Below are 13,193 nucleotides of genomic sequence, written 5' to 3' on the forward strand. Positions count from 1 at the left end.
CAAACATCAAACATTAAAAACGTCCCTAAACAGGGCTGCCTTCAGATGTCTTCTAAGTCAGGTAGTTGTTTATCCTTGACATCTGATGGGAGGCATTCCACAGGGCAGGTGCCACTACCGAGAAGGCCCTCTGCCTGATTCCCTGTAACCTCACTTCTCGCAGGGAGGGAACCACCAGAAAGCCCTCGGAGCTGGACCTCTGTGTCCGGGCTGAATGATGGGGGTGGAGACTCTATAGCTTAGTTCAATATTACCCAAAGCTGGTTTCTTTCAAAATGCCCCTAAAATCTTATGCCCCAAAGGGCATGTTTTAAGGAAGAGGAACCAAGCTTCAGAGGGCAAGCAAGCGTCTAAATGACAAATGTAGCAATAGTATGTTTTCCCACCAAGCTTGTTTTATTTTCAGTTCAAGACTCAATGATGCCAAGAAGAGCCCGTTAAGGTATTGTAACGCTGAACTCTACAGCTGTTTTTCACTTGTGAGATCTGAAGTGCTGGTTTATAGATGCAAATATCAGTATCAGAAACTTTTTGAAAAAGTCCTTGCAGCCAGCCAAGAAAAGGAAGTTTAACTTCTTTTAACAAAGTTGAGTGACACCGGCGAGGGGGGAGAACAAGAGATATATACACTTGGACTTATCTGTTAAATTACCATTTTTTTGTAATTGTGTAGGGAAAAAATAGGGTTAAAGAATGTAAGGTCGGTGAAGTAGTTTGAGTTCCTTGCAAGAGCTACAGCACCATGAGGTAAACAAATAATCTAACATGTTTATATATGACAACAAAATTCTTTGGTTTTGGTGAATCACTATATCTTGAATTTTAGCTCCGAAGAAAGCTTGGGCTCTATTCTTTCAGATGGTTCTACTGCTTGCTTGAATTGATTCCTCACCCAGCTAGGCCACAGCTCTGGTCTACCCAACCTTCCCTTCAAACCTTGGTATGTGTTTGTATTATATATGCAGGATAAAATCCCTTCAGCGATTTCCACACATCCAAGGGCAAAAATAGAGCAGCTGAAAGATCTACCCATACTCTTGCCCTTCTCATGTGTTTCTAGAAGCTGGGAAATGACTGTTCCTCTAGAATGAAGACCTGATCCCACAAGCAGCTAACTGTGTGCATCTCCTCAATAGGGTGCAATGCCATTTTCAAGTCTCCTAACCTTTTACCTGCCACCACCACTTAATTTCAATAGCAATGTAGTGTGCTGCTTTCAACATAAAAATGGTTGAAAACTGGATTTCAAGAAACAGAATTCTTTTTTTTAAAGAGGACTTAACATACGAGTTTTGCCTCACACACTTTGCAACTTACTTTTAAGTAACCAACATTTCTACATCCCCTGCCCCACCCCAAAACAGCAAATGTTTAATACAAAAGTTATGAATTATGTTGTATAAAATTTAAAAATCTAGTCAAAATTACATGTTTAAATATTTAATCTATAAAGTAGGTGGAGAGAGAAGTAGGAACTTAAATATGATAAGGATTATCAATAATAATGACAAGAAATATTTAGTGCAAACACTGCAATAGGAGGATTTCTCGGATGAAATGAGAATAGAAAGACTTCCTAATTTGTCCCAAAATAATAATCACCATCATCATCATCCCAGTTCTGTATACAGTCTCTTCTATAAACGCAACGACGGTGATGAAATGCTTATTTGCAAAATAACAGCTATATGAAAATGTGCTTTGCTGGATTCATTCACTCGCCTCAGAAATTCTATTTAGCTGGAAAACCTGTGAACACAAACATAACTACAGTCAGTCAGATTTCTCATTGTACACAAACATAGCTTTGCAAAGGCGGGCTTCTAATTAATCTAGGGTAGAAAGCTTCCTATCACCTCCTGCATTATGTTATAAGAAAAGAACAAAGAAAAGCTGGAATCAAACAGCCATGGAATGCAAAACTCCATTCAGCTATACTGGGAATTCCTGGAATTTGAACATTTCATTAGCTTAATTCAAGACAAGCTTAAGACCCAAGTGAGGATGGCAGAAAAGTGAGCTTCTCTTGGGAATTACAGGGACAGAGCTACCTAAACTGCATAGAAACTACAGTGGCAAGAATGTTACTCGCCCCAAAATGGAAAGAAGCAGTAGTCCCAGCAAAGGAAGAATGGATACAAAAACCTATGGAATGTGCAGAAATGGCTAAACTTACTGGAAGAACCAAGAAATCAAGATAACAAACTTTTTACAAAACAATGGAAACGGTTTATTGGATATTTACAGATAAATTGTAAAGAGATAAAAACATTGTCAGGATTTTTGTAATAACCTGCAGTTTCATAAGAGTATATATTTAGATGAATAAATGAGCAAATTAACTTAATTAGGATATGCATAGGATAGTAAAAATAAATTTAAGGAGCCACAGAAAGAGGGGGGAAGGAAGTCAAGTTTTGAAATATCAATGATTGTAACATCAGCGGAATGTATGAATCTGAAAAGTATAAGTAACATTTAAAAAGAAAAGGCAACTCAAGTCTGAATATTGTGTGAACATACCTATAACGGAGCATGAAATTGAATGCGCATTGCTATTGCCTGTTGAAGCTTTTCTTCTTTGGCTCTTCTACAGTGGCAAACCTAAAAGAGAAACACAAGTGAGCATTCATCTATAGCCACATGCTCTATATAGCATGCCTTTTTAAGGTTTATGGGCCACATGACATGAATCAACTCACATTTTTTTATCTTGGAGCATAATTTGCTAACCAGTCACATTGCATTTGATCATTTTACTGTGAAAATCAACAGGAAAACAAACCACATTCCACTAGCTGGCTTTTGGCTTCAAGTATGGGACATATTTTGGGGCACTACTTTTATTAGCTGCACATGACTTACAGTTTCCCTGATTGATATGGAACAAAAATAAAAGCTGTACATTCTTCAACCATAGAAGTCTCTAACCACCAAGTAATCTTTGCCATTATTGGCCAATGTAAGCAATTTCTACAGAACTTTTAAATCTCATTGACTTTGGTGGGATAATTTAGTTCTTTTCCATGAATCAACAAACTAAAGATGCTTAATTTTGGTGGAATCACACCCCATTAGCTCAAGAATTTGTACCTGTGTGAACAGACTTCCTCTACTTCTTCTCTCTCCCATGCATGCCCCCCATTTCCTCTGGAGTATTGGGGGAATACCAGAACAGATTTGGGGAGCAGGAGAAGAGAGGGAGAGGAAGTCCTGTTGCACTAACAGCACAGGCAGTAATTTTTGTGCTAATGGAACTTGATATATATAATTTCAATTGCTGTTTCATGGTGTGAATTATATGTAATTTAGGCTGCCATCCTAAACCCATTTACCTGGGAGTAAGTCCATTAAGTCTCTCTGGAGTCATGGAGGCTTACTTCTGAGTATTGTTTCTTCGTGTAGTGATTGCTTTAGAAAGCGGGCTTTAGAAATTAGCTGTCCTTTTTTGCATTCCAATATTTAAAACAATTTATTTGAGGATATTTAGCAAATCTAAGCACTGCCTTGCATAGTACACCACACTGAGCATTAAAAGTACTGAGGATGTCGCAAAGATTATGCCACAAATTGGTGAGATACTTGGACAAGAGCTTGTGGTGAAATGCAGGAAGGCTCGAGGATAATTTCTCTACCCAAGATAAGCAATACAGTTCTACTATACAATTTAAAAAAGAACAAAAAGCCTATTTTTCAAAACTGCTGAAGAGAATCATTTTCTATCCCATAACAGCTTCTCTGGTGAACATTTTCATTCTATTTTTTAAGATTTAAGTTATGCAAAACATAATTCATTTTAAAATGTAAGGGAATTTCACATACTGTTCTCTTCTCCATGAAGCTACTAAGAAAGTCATCTATTTCCGTTTTCCCTTCCAGAAAGTCTTCTGCAATAGTGTCAGACTCTTCCTCAGCTTCGTGAGCTGCTACTTTCAGTCTTGCCTGCAGAGCACTTGCACTACAACTCTAAGCAAAATTGGAAATGCTGGGTGACAAAAAGATTCTGATTGCAAAATGAAATAAGTGGTGATGTATTGTTGGTAAATTGATTGTTCTGACTGTATTCTGCTTTAATACTGCAAAGCCACTCTAGGGGGGGGAAAGGTTTTGTGAAGGGCCTGAAGACATATAAATCTAATAAGTATGGCTATACTTAGTTCTAATTTAGAAATATTAAGGAAAAACTGAACTATTAGCTTTTTTGTTTATACAGCTCAAAAACTACATGCAGTCATTATGATTCCCAGAAAGAAATGTAAGCTGGTCAGAGGTAGGAGACCATTGTTAGAAACAGATATGAACACTAAGAGCTAAATGGCACCTTAAGCCAACAATGGAATGTCTAGGCGTGCTTTTTTATAACAAGAATACAAACTGAAAATTAATGAACTGCAGCTAAAATATGATGTTCATTTTTCACATGGTCTAGTCCTTCCCCTGCCCACCCCCCTAATATTTTTAAGAGGGTCTCTTCTCCTGTCTTCAGAGAGCATCTGGAAGTGGGGAGGTAAAAAAAGGTCCTCCTTTTCTTCTACTCTGCTGTTTTAATCTGAAATCTTAGGCGCAGTACTGTGCCCAGAGTTCGGAAACAGCTCACACTAATGAAATTCCCGGTCGCAAAATGCGCCTAGAACAATCGGAGTTTTGAACACTGTAGACCTGTGGTTCTCAAGATGTTGCTGGACCACAACTCCTACCTAAATTATAGCAGTCTCTGCTGTAACAGTTTATTCCCCTTAATTGGTGGGTCTTACAGACCAATCCTAACCCAGGCTAGATAGCAGATGGGCAAGACGGATGCGACATAGCCACCGCTGCATTTATAGCTCTGCTGCTTTTACAGGCCAGGGTACAAGGCCAGAGCAGGCAAAACCTAGCTCCACATTATGGCAGTCTAGGTCCCCTGCCCTATCCGGCAGATTGGAGGTCTGGATTGCAGCCTTAGGGGAACATTTACCTAAACTGAAATAGTACAGCCTACTATCTCACGACTCTCCCACCTCATTGTAGTGCATGGAAGATCACGGGGTCAGGCGCAACCTTCCAATCTTTAACCTACTTTATAGGGTTCCTGTGAAGATAAAATGGGGCAATACCCGCTTTATATTTATATATATTATATCCACCTTCGGATATAAATGTGAAAGAGGCCTGGAACAGACTTAAGCTAGAAGCTACCACTACATCCTGTGATAGTGAAATCCGTACGTTAACTACGCACTGGGAAAAAGCACTCCCTTTTGATATGCAAGAGGGACACAGCTTACCTCACCCAGTTCATGCTGCCGTTGCATCTTCTTTTCGAATGTAGCCTTCAACTGAGTAAGCTGTTCATACTACAAGAAAAGAATGTCTTGACAATCAAACTCAAATATTTTCTTTCCAAGCTCCAGAAATAATTCCCCTTCACTTACTTTATCCAACACTGCTTGTCTTTTCGTCTCCAAACTTGGTTCCAATAAGAGGTTTTTTTCTGCAAAGTAAACCCACTGTTCAATTTTAGAAGGTTACCATTTACTCTCATGTTACTCTTTAAATTACAAGTATTCTGAAGTCTTACTTGCCAGCTCTTCAATACTTTTCACTAAATCATCCTTGTCGTTAATGACTTGCTTCAACTGGGGCAGATTAACAAATTGTTCCAGCAGGACATCTTCTTGCTCATTCATGTCTGTCAGCTGTGATATGCTGCATTTCAAAAGAAACACACCCACGTTTAAGATCACCTAAACATTTTTATCCAAGAAGTGGAATCTAAGCCTCAAGTACCTCTTAGGTTCTAAGTCCTAAACCTCTCATTCCTCACCTTACTGAAGATACGTTGCATGCAATTTCATTTTATGAACCTGGCGCTGCAATTTTTTCAGCTGAAACACCCAGATGAAGATGACTGGAATATTTTGTTTTCCTCCAGAATAGGAACACTTCTGAGAGAACATGACCTTGAGCTAACTGCTTGTGCTATTAAGAAGCATTTTGGCTCCACTGAGATTGACGACAGAGCACTCCTATTCTTTTCAGCCTACAGAAACGTCTTCAACCCACTTGTTGCAATATCCTGTGTTCTGGGGGAATCACTGTACAACTAATCTGATTATAGCCACTGATGGATCATTTTCACGTGCCAGTGTTTTACAATTGGAAGTACTTCGCTTGAGGTTTTCTAAGAATTTCAAGTTTTTCTAAGAACATGAAAGAACTGCTTTTAGTTTCTCCAAAGGCAGTTTTTTTAGGTGCAGATCTAGCTATGAGTGGAGCTGGTTTGCACATGAACAATAATACATTTCTAATGATATAAATATTTTTACCTAAGTTCCAATAGTTCTGGAAATGCATCAGGTACATCAGGCATTTTGTAACTGAATCCATTTGGGCTCCCCTGAAAAGTTTATCAAGAAGGTATGACAATGAATGGTATTTCCACCCTGAAAATAGATCATGACTAGCAGATTTGTAAAGCAACAGAAAATTATTTCCTCTATGACTATAATATGAAAAGAAGACTCAATCTAATTCACCAGTATAGAATAATCCATTCGACATAAACTCTAATAATGAAGCAACAACAAAAATCTATCTAAGATTTTGTACTCGGGAGCACTCTATGAACTTATACCACACAAGTTAGAGATAAGAAGTAGGAAGATGTGTTTTATATGTTTAAAAAACATTCTTTTTCCAATATGTAGGTTGAAGGATAATCAGACTGAGCATATGCTCAATTGATAAAAATATTGTTTTTCAGATCATTAGGAAGAACTCCATTGCGTTCTTCCAACATAGCAATCCTCCCTCTGGCTGTTCTGTCCTGACCCCCAATCAACTATGAAACAGCAATTCTGACTCCTTACATGACTCCCACCCATAGTTCTTTGGATGGTACATGGACATAGTGCATATTTAAACTGTCTTAAGATAGCAACACTGGAGTGAGGAATGAGATACTGGGTTGTATCCGACTAAGCTCTACTCAGAGCACAGCCACTAAAATTAATGTTACTTATGCCCCTTAATATTACATTCATTAATTTTAGTGGGCCTTCTCAGTATATATTAACGTTGGATACAACTTTCCGATATAATCTTAACTGGCTGGTGACTCTGGGGCTCACACTTGGGAGGTGTGAAATACACTTGTTTGAGTTATATGGAGTAACAGTTTGAGAAACCTCTAGCATGAGGACGAAATGCTTCTCTTGCTCTTATATAGGTGGAACACTATATTGTTGTCTGGTTTACGTGGGCAATACAATTGGAGTTGGGGGCTATTTTATGCATGGAGTCAATCTGTACATATGGCAGCCTTTTCTGTCCCGGATTTTTTTCAATGAAATCTATATAGACTAGATCAAGCAATCTATCAACATCATAAAGCACTTTAAGTTATATTTCTACCCAAACACCCCAAATCCTTTTATATGATCTGTGGTTGGGATTAGCAGGTGCATAAAAAGTTTGAATTATAGCTATCACCAGACATACACACCTGTGATATGGTTTCTGCTGTTGGAACAGGTAATGGCAGATCTGATATCATGCCAAAGGAAGGAGCCGCAGGTCTGTCTGCAGCGTAGCCAGAAGAAAGTGATTCTGCAAGTGGCACAGAATTTATAGACCTATTTGTTTCTTGTGGTAGGTATGGAGAAAGAAACGGAAAGTTCTGAGCATAGGGAGGAATTCCAGCTGGTTTGTTGTAAAGGCTACGGAAAAAAGGAGGGAAACAATTTACCATCAGCAACAGTTTCTGGAGGAAAGGATTGCCGAAGTATAAGGATAGTATCTTGTCAAATACCTCACAATGATTCACTCTAATAACCTGTTCATCTGTACCAAGGTGTCTACCAACAATGCCAGTGTAACACCTTCTAGGAAATCAAGTGGCCCAGCTGTCAATACATTTTGGCCCAAGCAGTCAGCTGTTGGCACATCAAGACTTAGGATGAGATCGAATCAATGACTTTAGGCATGCTCAACTGCTTTGTGCCTACCCAGTGGGATTTTTTTTAGCTCCCCGCCCTACTGTAGAAAAGCAGACATGCCCCCCCCGCCATATTACACATTACCTTTCAAAGCCCCCTCATTTCAAAACAGATTTGCAATATTTGCAAAACAGATTTCAAAACAGAGAAACGCAACCCTGAAGCCCCTCTGGGTATGTGAAAGTGGTGACAGTTATTTAATGTAAAACATTAACAAAATCCTTTATAGAGATTTTTGTTGTTGTTATGAAACATTAATTCAAAGTTAGTCGATCTTCTTGGCACAAGACACAAGGCAAGTATGAGACAGCATCATTCTAGTGCACTCCATCACAGTTATTTGAACTTTGACTCTGCTGAGTCAGAAAGTTCTGGAGGTGGTAGATATGGCATGGGGTAGGCCTGGCTCTTTACCAGAGTGGCTAACCTATGGTCCTCCAGATGTTGTTGGAGTACAACTTCCACCATCCCTGAACAATGGCCATGCTAACTTGAGCTTATGGGAGCAAAAGCCAAACAGCATCTGGGAGGTCACAGATAAGCCATGCTGTATACTGTAGCTACGGCAATGGACCATCCCACTCTCATGAACTCCTACCCTTTGTTGCCATGTGTTGCACCTGCGTCACAAGATAGCTACTCATGCTATAATTGATCTGTATCCTTCACAATCAATTTCAAGCATTCCTATGCATATTTCTAAGTTGAGACAGATCCAGAACTAACCGTTTTATCTTAAATAAAAATAGTTATAGTTTGCTGTGACACCCAAAGTAGTCAAACTGTGGTTTCCAATTCTAGCCTGGAGGCAAAACATGTTTCTGGCAGTTTGTCCAGTTTGGATATTACTGCAAATTATACTTATTATGAACCGGTGAGGGAGGAACAGTAACAATATGTGCACGGTGGATAGAGGAGATACAATTGTTTGGCCGTGATATCCAAATTGGGCCCATAGCTTATTAACTCAAGTGTAAGGGAAGCTTTAAGAACACTACTAAATTACCGTATTTTTCGCTTTATAGGACGCACTTTTTCCCCTCCAAAAATGAAGGGGAAATGTGTGTGCATCCTATGGAGCGAATGCAGGCTTCAGGCAGCTATCCGCAAGCCTTCTTGCCGCCGCTCCTGGACCTGTTTCTGGGGGCTGGGGTCAGGGGAAGCTTGGGATTCGCCTGTCCCCAGCCCTGCAAGCTCCGGAAATAATTTTTTTCCTTTATCCCTCCCCCCTAAAAACTAGGTGTGCCCTATGGAGCGAGAAATACGGCATGTATCCAGCTTGTTTGCAATTATCACCCTTATTTTCTCTGTTTACACTTACTATGGAAATGATGTTGAGCTGGGAGCCAAAACTGGAGGATTCTTCCAAAATTCATCAAGTACACTTTGAACTATTTTTCCAAGGTCTGAGTGCATTGTGAACTGTTAAGAGATTAAAAAGCTGTATTTAATCTGCATGATATACAAGGTAAGTGATTTTACACTGAAACCAGGAGGTGGATACAGGTGCCACTGTTACGCATTATTTGGCCCCAGGGGCTGTCAATACAGAGGCCTCAATCTGCACAGGAGCTGAATTGTTTCCATGATTAAATACAAACTGCGGTGCTAGGTATTGAAATAAGGGATCATGAGGATTTGTTTTGCTTTTTAAAAAAACCTGAAATAAACTCTGGAAAAACATCTAAAATGCCATGGCTTCTAGTTAAAAAATCTTTTTTTTTCTACATAGAGCACATACTTTAATATTTCAATAAGTGCATTTCTTCGATTTTTTTTTTTTTGCAATAGAATATAATTGCTGCCACCTATGTATCCTGGAAAAGACATGTACAGTTTATTATATGACCACCCTTTAAATTTTCAAGGAAAATGGTACAATTGTACATACATTGCTTATTAATGGGCAGGTGACATACACTCCTTGTTTGTCCATTAAATGATGCCGTATTGGAGGGAAAACACTGATGACTGGTTTTTCCTGAGGAAACTGAGGAGGAAGCAATCTGCGAACACCAAAATATATTACCATCACTTTCATGTAAACAAGATATCTGGGGTTGTTTTTTTATTTAAAAAAAATCTCTATTTGAATACTCTTCAAAGCATATGGTTTGCATTGGCAATGAAGGCAATTTCCTTCCTTACAATTACTACTCTACGGACAATAGCAACGTTTATCATTTAAATTATACTTAAATTATAACAAATGTTAATTTCAACTATTTACAAATACAAAAAAACCACAGTCCATAGGCCAAAGCAAGCTAGTCAAAGGTCTTCATCCTCTGTCCACAAATCAGCAAACTATCAAAAAGGTCACTGTATACATTCAGTCAGCCCCAAGCTCATCGCTCCCCTGTGTGCAGGGAGAATGAATCGTACAGGTACACTTGGCCAACTGTCTTGTTCTCTAAAGTGAATACACATGAGCTGTGGTGAGCTTCAGGCTTGCACATACTCTTTTATCCTCACATTCAAGAGGAGCAGAGTGTAAACCTTCACTTTGCACTTAACTACTACAGTTCTGAAAAGGGACACGGGTGGCGCTGTGGGTTAAACCAGAAGGTCGGCGGTTCAAATCTTTGCAACGGGGTTTGCTCCCGTTGCTCGGTCCCTGCTCCTGCCAACCTAGCAGTTCGAAAGCACGTTAAAGTGCAAGTAGATAAATAGGTACCGCACGCTCCGGCGGGAAGGTAAACGGCGTTTCTGTGCACTGCTCTGGTTCGCCAGAAGCAGCTTAGTCATGCTGGCTACATGACCCGGAAGCTGTACGCTGGGCTCCCTCGGCCAATAAAGCGAGATGAGTGCCGCAACCCCAGAGTCGGCCACGACTGGACCTAATGGTCAGGGGTCCCTTTACCTTTTACTACAGTTCTGCAAAACCAACCAAATGAATTTAAATGAACTATGATTAAAAAGTGCTTTCAGGTCCTGGGTTGCTAAATAAAACAACAGGCCAATTTTTTTTTTTGCTTATCTCAGCCCCAAGGTGTGCAAATCTGACCAATCTTTAGTAGAGGATTGTTTTCCCAAATTGCGAAGCACAGCTTAAACATTTAAAGTGACATATAAGCAGATCACACAGTACTTACATGTTAATATTTATTGTCAGGTTGTTTACAGTAAATGGCAATCGATACTCCACATCTTTTTGTATTTCAGCTATACTGTTAAAAGAAATATAGGTATTTAACAAGGGTCACTGGAACAACTGAAAATCAACAAGCTTTTAATGATGCCGGCAAGTTAAACATTCTGAAGTCCAAATGATTTTAATGGGAGAGTAAAGCTAAAATCTCTCTTAGGGTAATTCATAGAACCAGAGAGCTGGAAGGGACCCAAGGAGCATGTAGTCCAACCCCAGGCAATGCAGGAAAATGGTTTTAAAAGTGCTTAACTTTCACTGGATATGCCCCATGTTCCAATTCCTGCTACTTTTTGTCATGCTGACTTGCAACCAAAACTGAAAGAAACTTCAGCTCTTATGTGGAATGGGCTTTGAAGGTGGTCTGGTGCCTCCAGCTTTTTTCTTTTGGTACCAGAAAGCTATTTGGGGCACTTTATACCCCTGTACAATAGTTAATTAAAGGGTGGCGCTGTGGGTTAAATCACAGAGCCTAGGGCTTGCCGTTCAGAAGGTCGGCGGTTTGAATCCCCGCGACGGGGTTAGCTCCCGTTGCTCGGTCCCTGCTCCTAACAACCTAGCAGTTCGAAAGCACGTCAAAGTGCGAGTAGATAAATAGGTACCGCTCCAACGGGAAGGTAAAAGGCGTTTCTGTGCGCTGCTCTGGTTCGCCAGAAGCAGCTTAGTTATGCTGGCCACATGACCCAGAAGCTGTATGCTGGCTCCGTCGGCCAATAAAGTGAGATGAGCACTGCAACCTGAGTCGGCCACGACTGGACCTAATGGTCAGTGGTCCCTTTACCTTTTACACTAGATAATTAGGATTGGTGGGCCAGGATCTCCTCTCTTGACCTCATTCCCAAACACAGCCTGCCAGCAAATTTGGTTGCCACAGATGCCACTACGTACTCTTCTCTCTCTGGGTTGCATGTGCAATACAGTGGTACCTCGGGTTACATGCACTTCAGGCTACATACACTTCAGGTTACAGACTCCGCTAACCCAGAAATAGTACCTCGGGTTAAGAACTTTGGTTCAGGATGAGAACAGAAATTGTGCTCCGACGGCGCGGCAGCAGCAGGAGGCCCCATTAGCTAAAGTGGTGCTTCAGGTTAAGAACAGTTTCAGGTTGAGAAGGGACCTACGGAACGAATTAAGTACTTAACCCGAGGTACCACTGTAATGACTAAGCCATTTATTTTTATATTCAGGACTGCGGCGAGTATTAGCTTCTCCTCCATCAGCGTCGCACCCACTATCGCACCTTTGCCTGTATTTTCACAACTTTGGCTCTCTCCTCCGGATTTCGCTTCACGGACTTACGGAGCCGTCAGTCACCCACCACCTTCGGACTAAACACTTCAAGTCACGCTCCTTCGCTCGCGTTTCAACAACAACAAAACCACCGGGTTTCTCAACTGTATGGAGAAGCTGGAATAAGCTCCTCTATCGATTCAGAGCAATAATAATTGCTAACCGCGTTGCGGTCTAGATCCTTATCCGACAGGCATTCCCTGTAAACACTGTCAGCCGGATAAACACCCGGCTCTCTACCCGCAGCCGAAGTTTGTAACTCCAGTTCTGAGAAAGGGGCGGGGAATAAACTGGCCAATTTGTTTTTCTCTCTCCTTCCCCCCTTCTCTCTCTGACACCCCCATCCCCCCATGGCAGCGCGCCACTCACGCGGCGTGGGCGCTCCGCAGGGACTCGATCTGCCGCTGCTTCTGCTGCTGGAGGCTGGTGAGAGTCGGCGGCAGCGCGGTTCCACCGGCCGACGAGGGCGACGAGGAGGCGGCGGCCCCGACACCGCTGCCGGCTTTGGAGAGCGGGAAGAGCCAATTCATCCTCCGCTTCGCGCTCCGAGCGGGGCAGAGCGAGACCGGGCCCCTCCTTCCCTGCTCCTTCGGCGCCGCTCTTCCCGCTCCTGGCCTCGCTCGCCACAACAAACTCCCCTCAGGCCGCCAACCTTCCTCCTCCTTCTGAGGGAACAGGAAGCCGTTCCTTGCCGTCGCGAGAGCCCTCCCCCCGCGTCATCGCCGCTCGGCATCCATTGGCGGGAGCCACCGCCAACGTCAGCCCGATTGGCT

At 41.5% G+C, this 13,193-nt stretch overlaps 1 protein-coding gene across 1 annotated transcript; it reads right to left on the reverse strand.

Moving 5' to 3' along the window:
• Positions 1-375: 375 nt before the first annotated feature.
• VPS37A (VPS37A subunit of ESCRT-I) lies at positions 376-13,128 on the reverse strand. Its single transcript, XM_083630674.1, has 12 exons — positions 12,790-13,128; positions 11,075-11,149; positions 9,871-9,985; positions 9,301-9,401; positions 7,487-7,700; positions 6,309-6,379; positions 5,561-5,688; positions 5,415-5,473; positions 5,268-5,336; positions 3,823-3,966; positions 2,524-2,604; positions 376-1,749 (listed from the first exon to the last, which is right to left on the reverse strand). The coding sequence occupies exons 1-11, from the start codon at positions 12,948-12,950 to the stop codon at positions 2,524-2,526; spliced, it is 1,218 nt and encodes a 405-aa protein (XP_083486800.1). The 5' UTR covers positions 12,951-13,128; the 3' UTR covers positions 376-1,749.
• Between the last annotated feature and the right edge of the window lie 65 nt (positions 13,129-13,193).

Source organism: Podarcis filfolensis, assembly GCF_964270895.1.
Source record: "Podarcis filfolensis genome assembly, chromosome: 9".
Taxonomy (NCBI): Eukaryota; Metazoa; Chordata; class Lepidosauria; order Squamata; family Lacertidae; genus Podarcis; species Podarcis filfolensis.

Excerpts from the sequence above, each read along its gene's own strand:
- VPS37A (XM_083630674.1), bottom strand. The coding sequence starts at position 12,950 with ATGAATTGGCTCTTCCCGCTCTCCAAAGCCGGCAGCGGTGTCGGGGCC. Across the intron at positions 11,150-12,789 it reads CTGCGGAGCGCCCACGCCGC|TATAGCTGAAATACAAAAAG; the intron begins GTGAGTGGCGCG and ends TTCTTTTAACAG. Across the intron at positions 7,701-9,300 it reads AGCTCAACATCATTTCCATA|CCTTTACAACAAACCAGCTG; the intron begins GTAAGTGTAAAC and ends TTTTTTCCGTAG.